This window comes from Zeus faber (assembly GCF_960531495.2).
Source record: "Zeus faber genome assembly, chromosome: 7".
NCBI lineage: Eukaryota > Metazoa > Chordata > Actinopteri > Zeiformes > Zeidae > Zeus > Zeus faber.
The window spans coordinates 837501-858773 of NC_137203.1; the positions used below are offsets into that span (position 1 = coordinate 837501).

The following is a 21273-nucleotide window of genomic DNA, read 5'->3' on the forward strand; positions in this document are numbered from 1 at the left end:
TCCTTCATGTTCCTCCACCCTCCTCCTCCTTGCTCCATGTTTCTCCACCTTCCTCCTCCTTCCCCCTCATTCTTCCACCTTTCTCCTCCTTCCCCCTCATGCCTTCTCTTTCCTCCACCTTCCTTCACCTTCCTCCACCTTCCTTCTCCTTCCCCCTCGTTCCTACTCCTTCCTCCACCTTCCTCCTCTCAATCAGGAGGCTCCTCAGCACATGTTTCATTGTTGTCATTGAACAAAATTAACACACACACACACACACACACATAGAAATACAGACACACACACACACACACACACACACACACACACACACACACACACACACACACACACACACACGTGGTTCTATTTTCCTCGGCGGAAGCAGCACAGTCAACACGCTACGCTGCGGAGGCACATGAATGCGGCGTAATACGCATGCTCAGCGCGGAGGGGGCGGAGCTTCTGTGACGCACCAGGAAGTGGTCCCACGTGTGTGTGTGTGTGTGTGAGAAAGTTTGACGCGTTTTCTGCCCGCTGCGTGTTATAGATTGTCAAGGTAACGGTTCTGTTCACACCGCCTGTCTCTCCGCCTGTCTGTCGTCAAGGTAACAGTTCTGCTCACACTGTCTGTGTGTCTGTGTGTCAGCAACAGTGATGTCCTCTCCAGGCTTCTCCACCGTCTCTCCTGTCGAGAGGACGTCTCTGAGCGGCAAAGAAAGATGGCTGCTGGTAGGTGGCCCCCATTCTAGCACACTACTCTGTACATACCACTACTCTGTTCATACTAGCACACTACTGGGTACATACTAGCACACTACTCGGTGCATACTAGCACACTACTCAGTACATACTAGTACACAACTCTTTACATACTAGCACACTACTCAGGAAATGCATACATTGAGTAGTATGTAGCAAATAGTAAGTAGCATGTAGTATTTAGTATGCAGAGTGGCGACGCAGGGCGGGCGTTGGTACTAGGCCTGTGGTGTTGGGGACACGTCCTCACTTCCTGTTTCCTCCTCTCAGAAGAAGCAGAAAGCAGAGAAGAAGAGGAGATGTGGAGGAGGGAAGGAGGAGACAAAACAAGAGGAGAACAAGCCCCGCCCACACAGACCTGCAGCCAGAAAGGTCAAAGTGGATCAACGTCTTGACACTTTGGATCAGTCTGAGCAGGTAGAGGAGGGTTGCCGGTTCTATCCTCGGCTGCTCCTTGCTAACTTGAGCAAGGCACCTGACCCCCTCAGAGAATGGAACCATGATGCTGAACCTTCTGTTTCAGGGCCTGGACCCGCCCCCAACACCAGCCAATCAGAGGAGAGAAGGAGGAGGACAGGGAGGAACGTTCATTAAAACGTCCTCTCTGTTCAGGCACAACCCAGACATCCCAGAGCTAAACAGGTACTGCCCTGCGCTGTTCCTCTACTGCCCCTCTACTGCCCCTCTACCGCCGCTCTACTGCCCCTCTACCGCCGCTCTACCAACCCTCTACCGCCGCTCTACCAACCCTCTACTGCCCCTCTACTGCCCTCTACTGCCCCTCTACCGCCCCTCTACCGCCCGTCTACTGCCACTCTACCACCCCTCTACCGCCCCTCTCTACCGCCCCTCTACTGCCCCTCTCTACTGCCCCTCTACTACCCCTCTACCACCCCTCTACCATCCCTCTACCGCCCCTCTACCGCCCTACTGCCTGACATCGGTTAAAGTGCTTTTACATTCCTACAGATTCTATTGTTTAGCGTTGGTCCTCTTAACTTCTCACTCGCTCTCCCTTTCAGTCTCTCTCTCTCGGTGGTGCATGTTGGGAGCTGTTGTCCGATCTGCAGGGTGGGGCTGCAGGGACCAGAAGCTGAAGTGTGTCCAGTCTCTGAGGAGACAAATGTTAATGTTTTTAACTCCCCCCGTACAGTCACTGGAGGCGTCTTTTAGGGTTAAACATGACGAGGGTTATTACACGGTGTGTGTCAAGTCTGGAAGTTTGAAATGTTTTCAATGCAACGACATTGGTCACAAGTGTGAGGCTTGGCTGCAGTGGCAGCCTGCCGGTGCTGGGGCCGGTGCTGGGGCCGGTACTGGGGCCGGGATGGGGCCGGCGATGTGGAAGCCGAGACTCCGCCGTGGACAGAGAGGAATAATGTCACAAGCGGTAATGGAGAAATCCAGACACCGCGATCGAAGCCCAAAATGATCTCAAGTGACAAACACGATGAAAATAATAAAATGAGGGAAAATTAGGCTGGTCCAGGTGGTGTGAGTGCGGAGAAGGCGGCGGAGCTTCTGGCCAGCAGGGCTGAGACATCCCCGCGCAGGGCAACAGGCGGGCGGCCAGGAGGTGTGAGTACACACCGCTGGTTTCCCAGGTCACTGAACATGACCATCATATAGGTTCTGGTTTTTCATCTTAATTAATAACTCACTCAGATGTAATCGATGCATGGAGGGTAAAAAAATGCACGAACCAGACAATACACATGGGTCAAGGTTTCAGCAGGCAGGGTCAGTGCAGCCAGATTAGACAGATTTTACATTTCACAGTTTCAGCTCCAGAATACTCAAGAGCTGTATTCACCCGGTAAGATTTTCACACCATCATCTGGTCACCATTGATTTGCATCTCTCACCGAGCACAAAGTCCTTTCCTTAAGCCAATGGGAGCTAGGGAAGACCCATGTTGGTGTCTTCTGCCAGCAGTACACTGCTCACTCCACCAGCAGGGTTAGGGAAACATTAACGCTTTCGAGCAGGAAATTAGGGAAATTGAGAATAAAATAACTTTAAATCGAGACTCTGAGAACATAAAACTGAAGTAGAAAGACTGGATTTAAGTTTATTTTTATATGAGAGGGTAAAGGGGGCAATGGTGAGTGCACGATTTTTAAGGATTCGAGATATAGATGCACCGAGCTCCTAATGTTTGAATCTGGAGAGGAGCGTGTCTGAGAGGAAGCAGATGACCTGTCTTCACCTGCCAGATGGGACTGTAACCACCCAGCTCAGATGGGGAGGCACGCAGCACATTTCTACACTGCCCTCTAGGGGGCGGAGCAGTGCGATGAGGAATGTGCTGCAGAACTGCTTCAAGGCCTCAGCTGACCCTGGAAGAGGGTTTGGCCCTGGATGCTCCCATCACCATGGAGGAGCTAACGGCTGCAGTAATGCAACTAACACCAGGGAAATCACCAGGCATAGACGGACTACCAGTAGACTTTAAAGCATTTCTGGAGCTGTTCGTGATCAGACCTGATGGATGTGCTGCTGGAGTGTTGGGAGATGGGTTCACTGCCCACATCCTGTTGGTGGGCAGCCCTCTCTCTTCTGCCAGAGAAGGGATGGTTTGGTGCTCCTAAAGAACTGGAAACCAGTGGCCCTGCCATGTGCAGACTATAAGTTGCTGTCCAAGGTCGTTGCCAACAGACTTAAAGACTACTTGGGGATTCTGGGGCAATCCAGGCTATTCTCATTTGTAGTTCCATGTTGGTGGAACGAGCTGCCAAAAATGACCAGAGCGGGGACCTCCCTCTCTGTCTTTAAGAAGCACTTGAAGACCCAGCTCTTCAGTGAGTACCTCCTGTCCTAACCTACAATCACTTAGCACCACCTTGCAGTATTTATTGTTACACGAATGTTGTTGTTACACTAATCTCTGTCGCAATGTAGCTTGAATGTTATTCTCCCTTGTAAGTCGCTTTGGATAAAAGCGTCTGCTAAATGTAAATGTAATGTAATGGATTCTAATTTACAAGGACCAGTCATACTGCATCCCAGATTGATCAGTTATGGACAATTTGTTTTAATTATAGACTTTTATAGAAATTTGTAATAAATATTAAGTGGATGTTGATGTTTTATCCTTGGCTCAAGAAAAGGCCTGCGATCGTGTTGACCACAATTTCTTGTTTTCCACTTTAAGGGCTTTGGGATTTGGAGAGGGTTTCTTGTTTGGGTAGGGTGACTGTTCAATGGGCATCATGCATGGTCAAGGTGGGAGGAGGGTTGAGCTGCCCAATTCCTGTCCAAAGAAAGAAAAGAAACAGTCTTTATTCATCACGCAACACTACAACACACATGCTTTGATGGTGGCCGGTGAAATGGATTCTCTGCTTTTGACCCATCCTGGCTTGTCCTTCCTCTGGGGGCACAGCCAGGAGCAGTGGGCAGCGTGGACGTGGCATACGTGGACGCGCCCGGGGACCAAGTGATAAATGTCCATTGCTGGTCAGACCATGATGTGTGCATGTTTTTGGTCGGGGTCCTTACTGACGTGAGGTGGAGGAAACCCCATGTGAGCACGGGGAGAACATGCAAACTCCACACAGAAAGGCTCCTGTTTGGGAGATAACCCGCCGGAGCACGGTGCCAACAGCGCCCCAGGCGGGAATCGAACCTTCTTGCTGTGAGGCAGCAGTGCAATGCACTGCGCCACCGTGCCACAGAATAAGGCAGAAGAATAAGGCAGTGCTGCCCAATACCAGGACAGCTTTGTTCCTTGGCAATCAAACCCTTTTTAAATAGACTGAGTAACAAGATGATGGGAGTACCCCTACGTGGATTAACGCAGAGCCTACATTTGGTCACATCAGCGTCTGCTGCTGCTTCGTCTTACCTGACCCAGCAGATGGAACAGTCTGTTGTTGGGGTGGTGAGGATTCTTCATGATCCTACGGGCTGAGCTACTACACCTCCTGTTGTATAAGTTGAGGAATGGTTCCAGCAGTTAGGGGAGGACTTTTCTTTGAAAGATTTTATTTTTGGACCCAAATATTCTGTGCCAAAGAGACATGTACAAAGCCTTATAAACATGGTAGTAGGAACAGCAAAATGATCCATCTGGAAAACCAGGAAAAATGTATGCAGGGTCATGGGGCAGCGGATCCCACCTTGATGATGGCGGGACTGCTGGTCGCAGGGCGGAGTTAGAATTTGAACCAGACATATAAAATGGACGATTTTGTGGAAACCTGGGGAATCAGGGGAGTGCTGTGTTCCGTTCAGGAGGATTTGGTGGTGTTTCACTTTTGAAGCACTTTCATTTAATCTTATTTTCTTATATTACTTGTCTTGTTAAGGTTTCCTATTTTTTGTAACTTTGCTTGGTGTTGTTCTTTTGATAGGGTAGATTAATAGATGTACTTGCTTTAGCAGATGTAAATAAATGGTGCTTGAAACCTCTCTCTCTCTCTCTCTCTCTCTCTCTCTCTCTCTCAGTCCTGTCATCTCTCAGGTAAAGGAGAAGGTTTTTACCAGTGACCTGTTCAGCGAAACCGACCTGCACCCTCACCTGGTGATGCCCCCCCCCCCCCACACACACACACACACACACACACACACACACACACACACATACTCCAGCTGATTGGCTGCTTGTATCCATCAGGTGGCAACGTTGGACAAAGTTCTGGGCGTGACAACGATGACCAGGTAGAAAATGACATCATCAAAGCGCCCCCTGTGGTGGAGCAGGGAAACTATCAGTGTTCCAAGAAGTAGTTCAAGTTCAAGAGATTATTTGTCACATACATACACATACGGTCGTACATATATGCAGTGAAATGTCAAGTGTAAACCAAAGTAACGTGCCTCTGTCTGTCTGTGTAGTGTTCAGAAACAGACCATTCCAGTTCTGCTGTCGGGACGAGACGCTGTGGTTCGATCCCAAACTGGTTCTGGTGAGTCTGTATTTTATTTATTTATTTATTTTAAACCTGTGCTGTCAGCATGCTGGACATACAACACAGAGTATTTTTCCATTGTATCCAGGACAGAGTGAGTCTGCAAGTGGACTTGAACTTGTCAAATTGCAATGAAACACTTTATTCATTCTTTTATCATCAACAACTGCTGCAATAACTCTGTCCTGTGTACGACAAGTCGGATGTCAAGAGCACAGTTTTTTATTATACAGAGCACCAATTGCCCTCTTTTGAGAACCATCTTACCATGTTTAGGTCTTTCAACAACTAATCATCATTACTACTCCAAGAAGGAGAATCTCGACGGGTAAGATAAATAAACATAGAACCAAACGACAAAATGTACATAGAAAAACATAAAACTTAGAAACAAACAACAACATGTACATGGAAAAACATAAACTTAGAAACAAACATGTACATGGAAAAACATAAACACAGAAACAAACATGTACATGGAAAAACATAAACATAGAAACAAACATGTACATGGAAAAACATAAACATAGAAACAAACAACAACATGTACATGGAAAAACATAAACTTAGAAACAAACATGTACATGGAAAAACATAAACACAGAAACAAACAACATGTACATGGAAAAACAAACATAGAAACAAACATGTACATGGAAAAACAAACATAGAAACAAACAACAACATGGACATGGAAAAACATAAACATAGAAACAAACATGTACATGGAAAAACAAACTTATAAACAAACGTGTACATTGAAAAACAAACTTAGAAACAAACATGTACATGGAAAAACATAAACTTAGAAACAAACAACATGTACATGGAAAACATAAACATAGAAACAAACACCAACAGGGGAGCGAGGTAGATCTCTGGGGAGCATGCTGTGATCTCACGAGAAGACTGAAGTGAGTACAGATCCAAACATGGCAGAGCCCAGCTGGAGTGACTCAAACACCAACAATCTTGCTCCAACTCAGACAAGTAGCAAAGCAAATTGAGTTATTATTTTTTTTAATCGATTATTATTATAACGAGTATGTGATGGAAGAGGACCAGGACCAGAGCAAGCCAGCCAAAAGAAAGAAGACAGACTCAGGGACCGACACAGACGATCTTATATCCAGCGCTGTAGAGGTTAGTGTCTTGGATGAGAAGAAGCTGGACATGCTCGGTCCACTTCTCCAAGACATCACAGATCAAAGCCAGCCTTGATTTCCTGCACAGGACGGTCGATGAGATGCAAAAAGACAACGTGGATCTAAAAACCTATGAAGCATCTCACAACAGATAGAGGTTTTAAAAAAAATTCAATCAAATAATGAAAGACTATGGATTATCTATGGGTGGCTCATAAGTCTACTTGGTACCAGACCACCTTAGGTCAAAGATCGATCATCGACTTTTTGGTCGTGTCATCAGATCTGCGGCCGTATGTTTTGGACACTCGGATGAAGAGAGGAGCAGAGCTGTCAACTGATCACCACCTGGTGGTGAGTTGGATCAGATGGCGGGGGAGGCTGCCAGACAGACCTGGTAAACCCAAACGTGTAGTGAGGGTGAACTGGGAACGCTTGGTGGATGCCCCTGTCCACAAGGTCTTCATCTCCTACCTCCGTAAGATTTTTTCACCCATCCCGGGGGAGGTTGGTGACATGGAATCCGAGTGGGTCATGTTCAAAATCTCCATTGCAGAGGCGGCTGCTAGGAGCTGTGGTCGGAAGGCAGTCGGGGCCTGTCGTGGCGGTAACCCAAGAACCCGCTGGTGGATACCAGCGTTGAAGGAAGCCGTCAAGCTGAAGAAGGAGGCCTTTTGGGCTCGGCTGGCCCAGGGGTCTCCCGAGGCAGCAGATAGGTACCGGCAGGCTAGAAGGGCCGCGGCTTCGGCGGTCCCTGAAGCAAAAACCCGGGTGTGGGAGGAGTTCGGGGAGGCTGTGGAGAAGGAGTTTCGGTTGGCCTCAAGGAAGTTCTGGCAAACTGTTCGGCGACTCATAAAGGGAAAGCAGGGCTCGGCCGAGGCTGTGTTCAGCCGGGGAGGAGAACTGCTGACCCGGACCGGGGAGATTGTCGGGCGATGGAAAGAGCGCTTTGAGGAACTCCTGAACCTGATCAATACGTCCTCAGGGGAAGAGGCAGAGTCTGAAGACTCGGGGGAAGTCTCGTCCATATGCCTGGCAGAGGTCTCTGAGGCAGTTTAAAAGCTCCTCGGGGGCAAGGAGCCGGGGGTGGATGAGATTTTCCCTGACATGCTGAAGGCTCTGGACGACATTGGGCTGTCTTGGCTGACACGCCTTTTCAGTGTCGTGTGGATGTTGGGTACAGTACCTGAGGAGTGGCAGATCAGGGTGGTGCTTCCCATTTTTAAAAAGGGGGACCAGAGGGTGAGCTCCAATTATAGGGGTATCACACTGCTCAGCCTGTTGAACCCGTCTGCCGTCCTCTGTTTTGTGGTCTGCGTGTGCGACAACCGGGGGCTGACCAGGGGCCAAATGGGGGCGCGGAGCTGCCCGGCATGGCGGAGTAGCATGGGAGGCCACTCTGCGCCCTCAGAATATGGGAGTTGGGTCTGCTATGGCGTGGTTGGGTCCAAGAGGGGGGTCCGCGTGGCCGCTTCCCGGCCTGCTGCAGCCCTGCGTTGATCTGGTTGCACTTCGCCTATCTCTCCCAGTGCCAAAACTCATACTCCCTACGTATACCACACAGTTGGCCTAGGGTTTGTGGGACGGTTGGGGTCCGAGCTATGTGGGTACTGATCTTGCACATCCTGCCCCGACGTGCATCCTGTCCGTCCCGGACATTTAATTCCCACTCATCTTCACCTAGACTTCCAGTTATGGAAGTAACGGAAGTCTCCCTGTCTGTCTGCCTCTCTGCCTGTCTGTCTGTCTGTCTGTGTGCAGGTAAGACCCTGTCTTACGGCGTTCCCCTGGTGCAGGCTCTTCAGAATGTTCAGCCCAGGATCAGCAGAGCAGACGGACCTCTGGCCCTGATCCTGGTCCCAACTAGAGAGGTGCCTGTCTGCTTGTCTGTCAGTTTGTCCGTCTGCCTGCGGTCCTATCTGTCTCTCAAATGATCAGATTGTCTTACAGACTTTCTCTCTCAGCTCGCACAGCAGAGTTTCCACATCTTCCAGAAGCTTGTGAAGGTAACAGTTCTATACAAAGCTACACAGGAAACAGGAAGTGGAAACCATGATTCACAGGACGTACATCTCTCTCTTTTCAGCCATTTACATGGATTGTTCCAGGAGTTCTGATGGGAGGAGAGAAGAGGAAAGCAGAGAAAGCCCGGTACATCTGTCTGTCTCTCTCTCTATCTCTCGGTCTCTCTCTCTGTCTCTTAACCTGTCGATGTGTCCAGGCTGCGTAAGGGGATCAACATTCTGGTGTGCACCCCGGGACGCCTGGTGGACCATATCCAACACACCCTGAATTTGGTGCTGAGCTCGGTGCGCTGGCTGGTTCTGGACGAAGCCGACAGGTACCAGGCTCCTCCTCCTGCTGGTCGGCCATTTAGTCCAGCATCCCCCTGCAAACTACTCAGTCCAGCTGCTTTAATCAACTACTACCCTATTTCCCTCCATCAGTTTGGTCCACTACCTGGTCCTAGACCCAGTCCTGGTCCCGGTCCCTTAGTTCTGCTCTTCTATCTCTAGAAATTCCTCAGTGTCAGTAGGAAACTCCTCTTCCTCTCCTCCGGTGTTTGATGTGGCGTCCTCCAGGGCTCCATCCTGGGCCCCATGTCCTCCTACATGTACTCTTGCATCCTGCTTGAGATCAATGAACTGAGATATTAAATATAATACTGTACGACAAAATGAAAGAGCGCAGCCCTCTGTCAGTCCGTCTGGATCATTGTGGGAGTTTCTGATGAATTTCACTTTTAGGCGTACACCCTCAGGTGTTTCCAAGGCAACGCCGTAATCACCCTGATGTCAGGTTTCATCTCTGATATCTGTTCACCCTCCTCCTCCTGCAGGATCCTGGACCTGGGTTTTGAGAAGGATCTCACGGTGATTTTAAACACTTTGAACTCCACTGGAGCGGAACGGCACAACGTGCTACTGTCTGCCACGCTGACACAAGGTGAGGGTGTGGCCACCAACACCCAAACCCACTGTTTGTGTCAACTAGGGCCAGATTACCCTGTTGATCTGTGATTGGAGGTCTGCGAGCGCTGGGGTCGACCAGCCGCTGACCACACCTGAGTCTTTCAATTGTGTGTGTGTGTGTGTGTGTGTGTGTGTGTTGCAGGTCTGGCCCGTTTGGCAGATGTGTGTCTAAAAGACCCGGTCAGCATTCAGCTCTCTGACTCCGCCCCCTGTGACATAATCTCTCCTGCTGGCCAATCGGAGAGCTTTGCTGTCCCAGATGCTCTGCAGCAGAACGTCGTACTAGTTCCCAGTAAACTGCGACTGGTCTGTCTGGCGGCCTTTATACTGGACAAGTGTAAAGTGAGTACTATTACAGTACTACTACCACAGTACGAGTACAGTACTAATAACACAATACTACTGCAGTACTACTACCACAGGACTACTACAGTATCACTACTACAGTACTACCACAGTATGACTATAGTACTAATACTATATTAATTACTATATTTACGGGGGATGGTAGCTCAGGCGGTAGAGCTGGTGGTCTAGTGATCTAAAGGTTGCTGGTTGGATCCCAGGCTCCTCCTGCTAGCATGCTGTAGTGTCCTTGAGCAAGACACTTAACCCCTAATTGCTCCTGATGGCTGCGTCCGTCGGTGACTGAACAATTGTAAGTCGCTTTGGATAAAAGCGTCTGCTAAATGTAATGTAATGTAATACTACAACAGTAACTCTACCACAGTGCTACTCAAGTATCACTTCCACAGTACTACTAAAGAATCACTTCCACAGTTCTACTACAGTACTACTACCATAGTACTACTACACCTACTACAGTACCACTACCACAGTACTACTAAAGTACCAATACCACAGTACTACTACAGTACCACTACCACAGTTCTACTAACGGATCAACATCACAATACTACTACAATCCTACTACCATGTTACTAATACAGTACCATTTAATCTGAGTTAATATATGTTAGGGATGCTATTTCGTCACCGATGGCCGAACCTGGTTAATGGATCATTAATCATTATCAGACAAGATGAAAATATTAGGACACTGACCCCAGATCTCTTTTTTTAATGGACTTTACAAATGATGATTGTAGTAAATATCTGCAGGCAGCAACACACAGGGTCCAGTTTAGTGGTGTTGTCGAGGTACGTATTGCAGTTTTCCTTTGTTTCCATAAAACACATGGTTTCACATCGGCACTAATTCCAAATTTCCCAAATCTCAAATGTTAGAGCAGTTGAACATATTTGAATGAAAAGTAGTTTTGTTTTCAAAATAGAGCTGAGCGGTCATTTTGGATTAATGATGACATTAATTATCTGACAACAGATGTCAGATCATTGTTTTATTGAAAAGTTGGCCAAAACATCTGGACAAAACAACAAATACCAAATATCCCAGTATTGATAAAGATCACAGGACAGGTCATATCTTTATAGTACAAAAAAGGCAATCTTCAGAAATTCAAAGTAGTTTACAACTTAAAAAAAGCTGTCCAATAATACAATATTTGTAAAGATCGCCTGATATGTCATCGTGTTAGTAATCACTTATTCACCGGCATTTTCTGTTTCTACGACTTTTTCAACTTCCGTAATATTAGTCATAATCCTCCAACTCCCTGCAATGCCAAGACGCCTTCTGTGGGATTGTAGCACAACTCCGTTTTCAGAGTTCCATTAAATGCAGCACGCCTCGAGTTTTCCACCTACACGGGTTGTCCATGAAAGCTGCGGGCCACAGAGCGCAAGTCGCTGGATGGGAATGAGTTCCGAGAGATGAAGCTCAGACTTCTAACAATATATATGACTTCTAATGATGATGTCACAAAGGGCCCCGCTCCTCAAACCAATCAAATCACACCAAAGTTCTTCAACCTCCGGTAAATTTATACCAGTTTTTCACTAATTTCTGCTCCAAATGTACATGGACATTGATTAAACTCGAACACCAAAACTTCTTAAACGTCCTGGTTTCAACAACACCTCAACCATGTCGGTGCGTACTGCGGTTGGCGTGTTTCAGACACTTTTAGCCCGAGAAACGCAAAGAAGACTAATAATGAAAGTCAGAGTAAAAACAATAAAGGAATCATAAAAATATGATCATACTCCAACACGTTCCTCAAATACAACATCTTAAATACTGTGTGTTTTCAGTTGTTTTATTTGAAGGAACCGGACACAGAGGAACCCATGAGTGTATTTAAGAAATAGATTGTATAGCCTGTTTTTCTTTTACTATGAAACAAACTTTTCATTATTATGACTTGTTTTTATTGTAATAATATATTTTTTAAGTGTTTAACTGTCAGTATTAATCTCAGTTAACGGTCAAACAGTTAATTATTAACATCCTAATCTGAGTTAATCTGAGTTAGCCAGTGTTAATCTGAGTTCACCTGTGTTAATCTGAGTTAACCTGTGTTCATCTGTTCATCTGAGTTAACCTGTGTTCATGTGTTCATCTGAGTTTACCTGTGTTCATCTGTTCATCTGAGTTGACCTGTGTTCATCTGTTCATCTGATTTGACTTGTGTTCATCTGTTCATCTGAGTTGACCTGTGTTCATCTGGTTTGCAGTTTTCTCAGGGTAACAAGATCATCGTCTTCATGTCGAGCTGTGAGGCCGTGGAGTTCCTACTATCACTCTTCACCTCTGTTCTCTGCCGCCCGACGGCCAATCACACGTCTCCGCTGCACTTCCTGCGTCTCCATGGCAACATGAAGCAGGAGGTGAGAGGCCCCGCCCACATCTCCGGTTTAGAATAACCGCTCCAATCATAATCGCACATATTGACAACATCAAATAATGAATAACATTTTTATATCAACAAATCAAATTGTGTGTTTCTGTCGAGATATTAAAATGGCGGATAGAGTCCAGCTATAGTAGAGTTCTAGTTATGGTGGAGTAGAGGTGTAGTTATGGTGGAGTAGAGATCTAGTTATGGTGGAGTAGAGATCTAGTTATGGTGGAGTAGAGGTGTTGTTATGGTGGAGTAGAGTTCTAGTTATGGTGTAGAGGTGTTGTTATGGTGTAGTAGAGGTGTAGTTATGGTGGAGTCAAGGTAAAGTAGAGGTGTTGTTAAGGTAAAGTAGAGGTGTAGTTAATGTTAACTAGAGATGTAAAGGTAAAGTAGAGCAGTATCCCAGAACAGTGATACAGTATGCAGTACAGTATGCAGTAAGCCAGAACAGTGATACAGTATGCAGTACAGTATGCAGTAAGCCAGAACAGTGATACAGTATGCAGTACAGTATAACAGTTCCGTCTGTTCTGAGAGGTGAGGGGCGTGTCCCCTGAGGATGCTGGAGCCACGGCCAGTGTCGTTGACGTGTTCTACGTTTATGCTGCAGTAACTTCCACGTCAGATGCTGTTGGATACTGTCGAATGATGGTGGATGTTGTCGGATGTTGTCGGATGTTGTCGGATGCTGCTGGATGATGTTGCACGCCGCTGGGTGTTGCCGGATGCCGCGGGATGTTGCCGGATGCCGCGGTATGTTGCCGGATGCCGCGGGATGTTGCCGGATGCCGCGGTATGTTGCCGGATGCCGCGGGATGTTGCCGGATGCCGCGGGATGTTGTTGGATGCCGCGGGATGTTGCCGGATGCTGCGGGATGTTGTTGGATGCCGCGGGATGTTGTTGGATGGCGCTGGATGTTGTCGGATGCCGCCGGATGTTGCCGGATGTTGCCGGATGTTGCTGGATGATGTTGCCGGATGTTGTCGGATGCCACTGGAAGGTGTCGGATGATGCCGGATGCCGCCGGATGATGTGGGATGATGTTGGATGCTGCCGGATGTTGTCGGATGATGTGGGATGCTGCTGGATGTTGTCGGATGATGTGGGATGCAGCTGGATGTTGTCGGATGTTGCTGGATGATGCCGGATGTTGTTGGATGCCACTGGATGGTGCCGGACGATGGCGGACGCTGTTGGATGATGTCGGACGCTGTTGGATGCTGGCGGATTTTGCCGGATGATGGCGGAAGCTGTTGGATGATGTCGGCTGCTGCTGGATGTTGTTGGATGTTGCTGGATGATGTCGGATGCTGCTGGATGTTGCTGGATGCCGCTTGGTGTTGTCGGATGATGTCGGATGTTGTCGGATGCCGGGGGATGTTGCCGGATGCCGCCAGATGTTGTCGGACGATGTTGGATGTTGTCGGATGCAGCTGGACGCGGTCGGACGATGTTGGATGTTGTCGGACAATGTCGGATGTTGTCGGATGTTGTCGGATGCCACTGGAACGTGTCGGATTATGCCGGATGCTGCTGGCTGTAGTCGGATGATGTCGGATGTTGCTGGATGATGTCAGATGCTGCTGGATGCTGCTGGGTGTTGTTGGATGTGTCTAGAAAATCACTTTACAGGGATTTAAACTAAACTAAACTTTCTATTCTGTGTCATAAATCACCTTCTCTCATCATTAACAACAACATGTTCTATATATAGTGATAATCAATAATCTGTTTCCTGATTGGTCGGTTTTTGAGCGGCTCCTATTGGCTGCTTGGCTCAAGGGGGCGGGGCTTAGTACTGTTGTTTTGTTGCAGGAGCGGACGGAGGTGTTTCAAGAGTTTTCAGTCTCCAAGTCTGGAATCCTGCTGTGCACGGTCAGTGACAGATTAATAAAGGTATTGATCGCTGATCAGGATCCAGATGGAATATTGTAATGTCGTGTGACCCTGTCAGGATGTGGCGGCCAGAGGACTGGACCTGCCCCAGGTCACCTGGATCGTACAGGTAGCTCCGCTCACTCTGGCACAGAGATCATTCTACAGTATATATTGATTATCGATCAGATACTTCCTGTGTCCCTGGCAGTACACGCCCCCCATCTCAGCAGCAGAGTACGTGCACCGCGTAGGGCGCACGGCTCGCATCGGAGCTGGAGGAAGCAGCCTCCTCTTCCTCACCCCCGCAGAGAGCAGCTACCTCGCCCACCTGGCCCAGTACCAGATCAGGTCTGCGTTGAATCTGCTCAGTTTGACTGAACTAGTTCATTTGCTAAATCGGACTCATTTGTTGAAAACCAAACTAATGTGGTTTGTTTATTGAACCATTGAATCAAATTGATTCATTCACAGCAGATTGTCATCTGATCAGGGAAACACTTGAGTAGTATTAAAAGACTTCCTGGTTGAAGACGGAGGGGGTGGGGCTTGTGTGTTCCAGCCTATCAGAGATCAAGCTACACGACATCCTGTCCACGCTGATGCAGGATGACGCCTACAAGGGGCGGGGCAAATACCACAGCCAGGTACGAGCGAACATGACAACAAGGCTCCGTCGTTTAATGTTATCAGTGTTTTTATAGATTTCATCATTTATTATTAGTAGTAGTAGTAGTAGTAGTAGTAGTAGTAGTAGTAGTAGTAGTAGTAGTAATAATAAATAGAAACCCAAGGACACTTTTCAATGGAAAAACAAAAAACAAACAAGACAGGGTCGATAACAAAACAGAGACAGGCTAGAAAATCGTAAAAGATAAATAACAGAAAAAGAAAACAAAAGGGGTTTTGAGCAGGTTTTTGAAGGTGGCCAGGGATAGAGCGTTTTGAATGTCAGTTATTATTCTTATACTTATTATTATTATTAGAGGTTCAGGCCAAAGGGCTGGACCCCTTTATCACTTTTGTTTATTAGGGGTCCAGCCCTATTATTTTTTTTCAGATCCACAATCACTGTCAAAGTGTCTGGAGTTCAGAAACCCTGGAAGCCACCGACACAAATGAATACGATTTGTATTGGGGGCGGTCCAAACATGCTGCGGTCCAAGTCTGATCCACACGCCACCATATCTGTAGCTGTTTTGTGGCCGTGAAGACACCGCGGACGACCGATCGGTCCCAGAGAATGCTCTCTGCGTCATCGCTGTCTGATGTCACACGGGACATCGGAAGCCAATCGCAGGACTCCAGTGGCTCCTTGCCGAGCACATGTTTGATTCAGTCAGGAAAATGAAGACATCTGCTAAAAGAACAGACAGTGGTAGAAGTGCTTTTTTTTGGAGGAGGCTTACGGGGACAGATCAGAGAGCCGAGAATTTCAAATGTGTTTCTACAAAGGTTAAAAACACAGGAACATATTGAAACGGAGGAGCGGCGGAAAAGAAGGTCAAACGCAGAGTCCAGGAGGCTGGCTCTGACTCTATAACTAATGAAAACTGTAATACCTACCAAACACTACTGACCCGGAGCCGTGTACTGTGTACTGCAGTTATTTTTTATTGACATTATTAAGAATGTAACCCCCCTCCCCCAGACCTCCTCCTCTTCTCTCCATCAGGAGGTGAGAGAGAGAGCGACAGTTCTCCAGACAGAGTTTGAGAACGTCGTTCACAAAGACACACACACACTGCAGACTGCCAAGAGAGGTACACACACTGTAACACACACTGTAACACTGTAACACACACTGCAGACTGCTAAGAGAGGTACACACACTAACACACACTGTAACACTGTAACACACACTGCAGACTGCCAAGAGAGGAACACACACTAACACACACTGTAACACTGTAACACACACTAACACTGTAACACACTGTAACACGCACTGTAACGCACACTGTAACACTGTAACACACACTGCAGACTGCCAAGAGAGGTACACACACTAACACACACTGTAACACTGTAACACACTGTAACACGCACTGTAACGCACACTGTAACACTGTAACACACACTGCAGACTGCCAAGAGAGGTACACACACTAACACACACTGTAACACTGTAACACACTGTAACACGCACTGTAACGCACACTGTAACACACAGTGTAACGCACACTGTAACGCACACTGTAACACACACTGTAACACACACTGTAACACACACAGTAACGCACACTGTAACATACTGTAACGCACACTGTAACACACTGTAACGCACACTGTAACACACTGTAACGCACACTGTAACACACTGTAACGAACACTGTAACGCACACTGTAACACACTGTAACACACACTGTAACACACTGTAACACACACTGCAGTGGGGGTCACCTCATGATGACCTCCTCCACCCTCAGCGCTGCAGTCCTTCCTGCGCTCCTACACCACGTACCCCGCCCCCCTCAAGTCCATCCTCCACCTGCGCTCGCTGCACCTGGGTCACGCCGCCAAGAGCTTCGGGCTGCGTGAGGCTCCTGCAGCGCTCGGTGCCGCCACCAGGGGCAGGAAGCTGGCAGCACGGAGTAGCAGGGGGCGCCAGGCTGACAGGTGACAGCTCAAATGCATGCTGGGATACCTCCCCTTACACCTTCGTGTGTGTGTGTGTGTGTGTGTGTGTGTGTGTGTGTGTGTGTGTGTGTGTGTGTGTGTGTGTGTGTGTGTGTGTGTGTGTGTGTGTGTGTGTGTGTGTGTGTGTGTGTGTGACACATCCTCATTAAAAGCCTCAGATCTTCACACGGTGTGTCCCTCAAGCATCAGGCTAGCAGCTGATGCTAACAGTGGGCTAGTCTGGACACAGAGCACTACACACACACACACACACACACACACACACACACACACACACACACACACCTGTAATGAAGCCTCCGTCAGCTCCATGGAGTGTGTATTTGTTTACAGTGTTGTGACAGCTGTGTTCACATTTTCCTCGGTTTAAAAACAAAACAATATTTATCAAAAAACAACTGTGTCCACAAGAGAGCCCATGTCCTCCAGCCAGGAGGGTGTCTGTCTGCAGCCTGTCTCACCACCGAGTGGATGACATACTGTATACAGCTCACCGGCCACTTTATTATGTACTCTAGTTCAACCGCTTGTTGCTGAAGTTCAAACCCAGCATCAGAACGGGGAAGAAAGGGGATTTAAGTGACTTTGAACGTGGCATGGTTGTTGGTGCCAGACGGGCTGGTCTGAGTATTTCAGAAACTGCTGACCTACTGGGATTTTCACGCACAACCATCTCTGGGGTTTACAGAGAATAGTCCCAAAAAGAGAAAATATCGAGTGAGTGGCAGTTGTGTGGACGAAAAGAGGATAGAAAGGAAACAGTCACTCAAATAAGCACCGGTTACAACCAAGGTTTGCAGAACAGCATCTGTGAAGGCACAACACGTGGAACCTTGAAGCAGATGAGCTACAGCAGCAGAAGACCACACCGGGTGCTGCTCCTGTCAGCTCACAACAGGAAACTCAGGCACCAACAATGGAGGAATAGAAGATTGTAAACACGTTGCCTGGTCTGATGAGTCTCCATTTCAGCTGCCACCGTCACATGGTCGGAGCAGAATGTGGTGTAAACAACATGAAGGCATGGCTCCATCCTGCCTGCTGTCAAGGGTTCAGGCTGCTGGTGCTGCTGCTGCTGCTGGTGGTGGTGGTGTAATGGTGCGGGGGATATTTTCTTGGCACACTTTGGGCCCATAGTACCAGCTGAGCATGGTTTAAAGGCCACATCGTACCTGAGTGTTGCTGCTGAGCATGTCCATCCCATAATGAGCACAGAGCAGCATCTTGTGATGCTACTTCCAGCAGGATAATGCAGCACGTCACAAAGCTCAAAGCATCTCAAAGTGGTTTCTTCAACATGACGATGAGTTGACTGTTCTCCAACGGCCTCCACCCTCACCACATGTCAATCCAGTAGAGCAGCTTGCGGAGGTGGTGCAACGGGAGCTTGGCCTCCACCCTCACCACATGTCAATCCAGTAGAGCAGCTTGCGGAGCTGGTGCAACGGGAGCTTGGCATCATGGAGGTGCAGCAAGCTGCAAGGTGTACTTAGTAAAGTGGCCAGTGAGTGTGTGTGTATATATATAATTTTTGTTTATCTACATTGATCAGACGCTTTTACCCAAAGCAACTTAGTTATTCAAACAGCGATGGAGCAGTTAGAGGATAAGTGTCTTGTGTGTGTGTGTGTGTGTGTGTGTGTGTGTGTGTGTGTGTGTGTGTGTGTGTGTGTGTGTGTGTGTGTGTGTGTGTGTATATATATGTATGTATGTATGTATGTATGTATATATATATATATGTGTGTGTGTATTTCCTCCCAGGGGGGAGGTGAAGAGGAGGTGCACTGCAGACCTCCTCACCTCAGAGTTTTCCTCTGGGTTGGAGGGAGTCGCGTCCAAGCAGCAGAAGAAGGCGGCGCTGCCCCGGTTCCTCTGAGCACGGCACCTCCACCAGGTCCTCAACGCCAGGTCCGGGGGCCTGAGAAACCAATCAGTGTAAACCTTTTTTTTTTTTTTTTTTTAAATAAAGTTTCTATTTAAAACTTCTTTATCCGTCTGTTCACACACTGGACAGCAGTACTACTGCAGTACTGCAGGACGAATACATAGTACTAATTCTTTATAAGTACTACTGCTGCACTACTGTGGTATTACTATAGTACTAGTACTTTATAAGTACTGCTGCACTGGGTTGAAGTACCTTCTAATAAGGTGGGTGTGCTGATGTGGTTGGTGTCGTGAAGTGCATCTCAACACATATCTCTTCAGCACCAACACCACCCAGTCATAACCACCCTGATCAGTCATGTTGTCAATGAATATCAAGTCAGTATTTCATAGTATTTCCTGGGTGGAGGATGCTTGGGAGCCTCAGAGGAAGGCAGGCGTCTCTTCTCCTTTTGTCCTCATTCTACTCATCACATCACAGCGTCATGTTCTGTTGAACGTCACAACGTCATCGTCCAAATCTTATCACAACTTCGACGACTGACACTGCTCCTCCCGCTCCGCTGCACACCTGTCAAAGAGCTTTATTCAGTCAGAGACGAGTTGTCATCCCAGTCGAGATGATCTGTTTACAAATAGTAAAGAGTTTGACTGAAATATGTTCAACTGGTCTAACATTTACAGTGGGAGAACAACTCACAACAAAGATGTGTCATTGACGGACAATTCAAATATTTTCCATCACAACAAATTGGGCTCAGATTCATTGTTGAATTGATTTAGTTTGATGCCTGATTACGGAAAATATGCAAAATATAAAACGTACCTTACCGGACTAAAATGGACCCTGTGTATTGCAGCTATTATTATTATTGTTATTATTATTAATAATGTTATTATTGTTATTATTATTATATTGTTATTGTTGTTATTATAATTATTAATGTTATTATTATTATTATTATTATTAATTATAATAATAATAATAATAATAATCATGGTTGCCTTATAGATATGTCTCCAGTAGCAGCTGCCAAAGGAGGAAGCTGGTGTTTAAAGTTATTTATCAGTTTAATATGACATATCGAAACACGTCTCATTCAGCAGAAAAACAAGTAAAACATATTTAAAATAGTATTTTTTTGTGTTTATCTTCATAATGGATGTAAACTGCATGATCTCCACTCAGACACATTCATATTATATGAACCAAATATTGTTTCATAGTTGATCAGATGATCACTTCCTTCCTCCATATTTCACCTTCACATTAAAAGTCACATTTGTCCAGCGTTTGAATTTGACAGATTTGTGGAGAAACATAAACTGTGACGGATTAAAGTTCATCGATGGGAATCTGGATCTTCCCAAGTGGATTGTGTTATAAAGGAAAAGTATGAATCATTCTTTAAATATTCCTCTGGGTCCTGCCCGCCGGGAGGGAGCCCCTCGTGTTGGTTTCCTGGTCATTATCTGCCGTCAAAGTGTCCGGCGCTCAGTCACCGTCGTGTTGGCGGCCGTCCACACACACCGTGGTCCAAGGTTGATCCAAATCTGAAGGAGGACTTGGCAATAAACTGTCTCCCATCTTCATCAATGATCAAATGGTCACGTGAAAACCCTGCAGACGCCTGATTGGTCAGAGATGTGTGTTGCTGCATTGCTCTGTTGTTATGACTCAGATGTGTTCTTATTCTCAATCTGATCTTTAAAGTATGTGGAACACAACAACCAGGATACACACAGATATGGTTGAGGCCTCGTTAGAACCGGGACGTTTTCGACGACAGTTTGATCAACATCCCTGGACGCGGAGCAGAAATGAATGAAAGAGGTTGCTAAGTACACGCTGAGGGGCGGGGCCTGGTGACTGCTCTCTGGGAGTCATGGTCCTGGCGCCGCCTGCGAGTATGACACCGAGGAGGAGGAAGCTCCTGTAGCTGCTTCACGCCGCTTTCTGCTTTCCTTTATCTTCCTTTCCACACTTTGTTTTCTGTTGCGGATTAGTCCAAATCCCAGGAGTAACCATACAGAAGAAGGTGTCGTCCACGATGCTCCTTCCTGTTTCCTGGTTAAAACACCCTTGTTCAGGGATGTTTGAGTGAGCGGCAGGAGAGCAACACGCAGACGGAGGAGACAGAGGAGAAGCGCTGACGACTCTTTCTAACTTTTAGAACTTGTAAAAACTAAAACGTACCAAACACAACTGAACTGGAGCCTGTGTACTGTGTACTGTAGATATGTTTATTATTATTGGAATTTTACAATACAAGGATTTGATCAGATATTTACCCCAAAATCATCTTTTCTCCGTCATCACTCCGTTCAGGACT

General features: G+C 47.1%; 1 protein-coding gene across 4 annotated transcripts; it reads left to right on the forward strand.

Annotated features, from left to right (window-relative positions):
* The first annotated feature begins 477 nt into the window (after positions 1-477).
* On the forward strand, positions 478-19027 carry ddx31 (DEAD (Asp-Glu-Ala-Asp) box polypeptide 31). 4 transcript variants are annotated; one of them, XM_080003633.1, is made up of 21 exons: positions 478-538; positions 629-711; positions 1012-1158; positions 1265-1383; positions 5191-5266; positions 5360-5403; positions 5581-5651; positions 8561-8670; positions 8764-8805; positions 8886-8950; positions 9021-9140; positions 9639-9745; positions 9914-10113; positions 12370-12522; positions 14353-14412; positions 14492-14542; positions 14624-14763; positions 14975-15059; positions 16064-16175; positions 16843-17032; positions 18815-19027. In XM_080003633.1, the coding sequence occupies exons 2-21, from the start codon at positions 637-639 to the stop codon at positions 18927-18929; spliced, it is 2082 nt and encodes a 693-aa protein (XP_079859759.1). In that variant the 5' UTR covers positions 478-538; positions 629-636; the 3' UTR covers positions 18930-19027. The 4 variants fall into 4 exon arrangements, with proteins under 4 accessions (XP_079859759.1, XP_079859761.1, XP_079859762.1 ...); XM_080003635.1 differs by having other exon boundaries at positions 1015-1158; XM_080003636.1 differs by having other exon boundaries at positions 16064-16090; positions 18815-18933.
* Positions 19028-21273: the final 2246 nt, after the last annotated feature.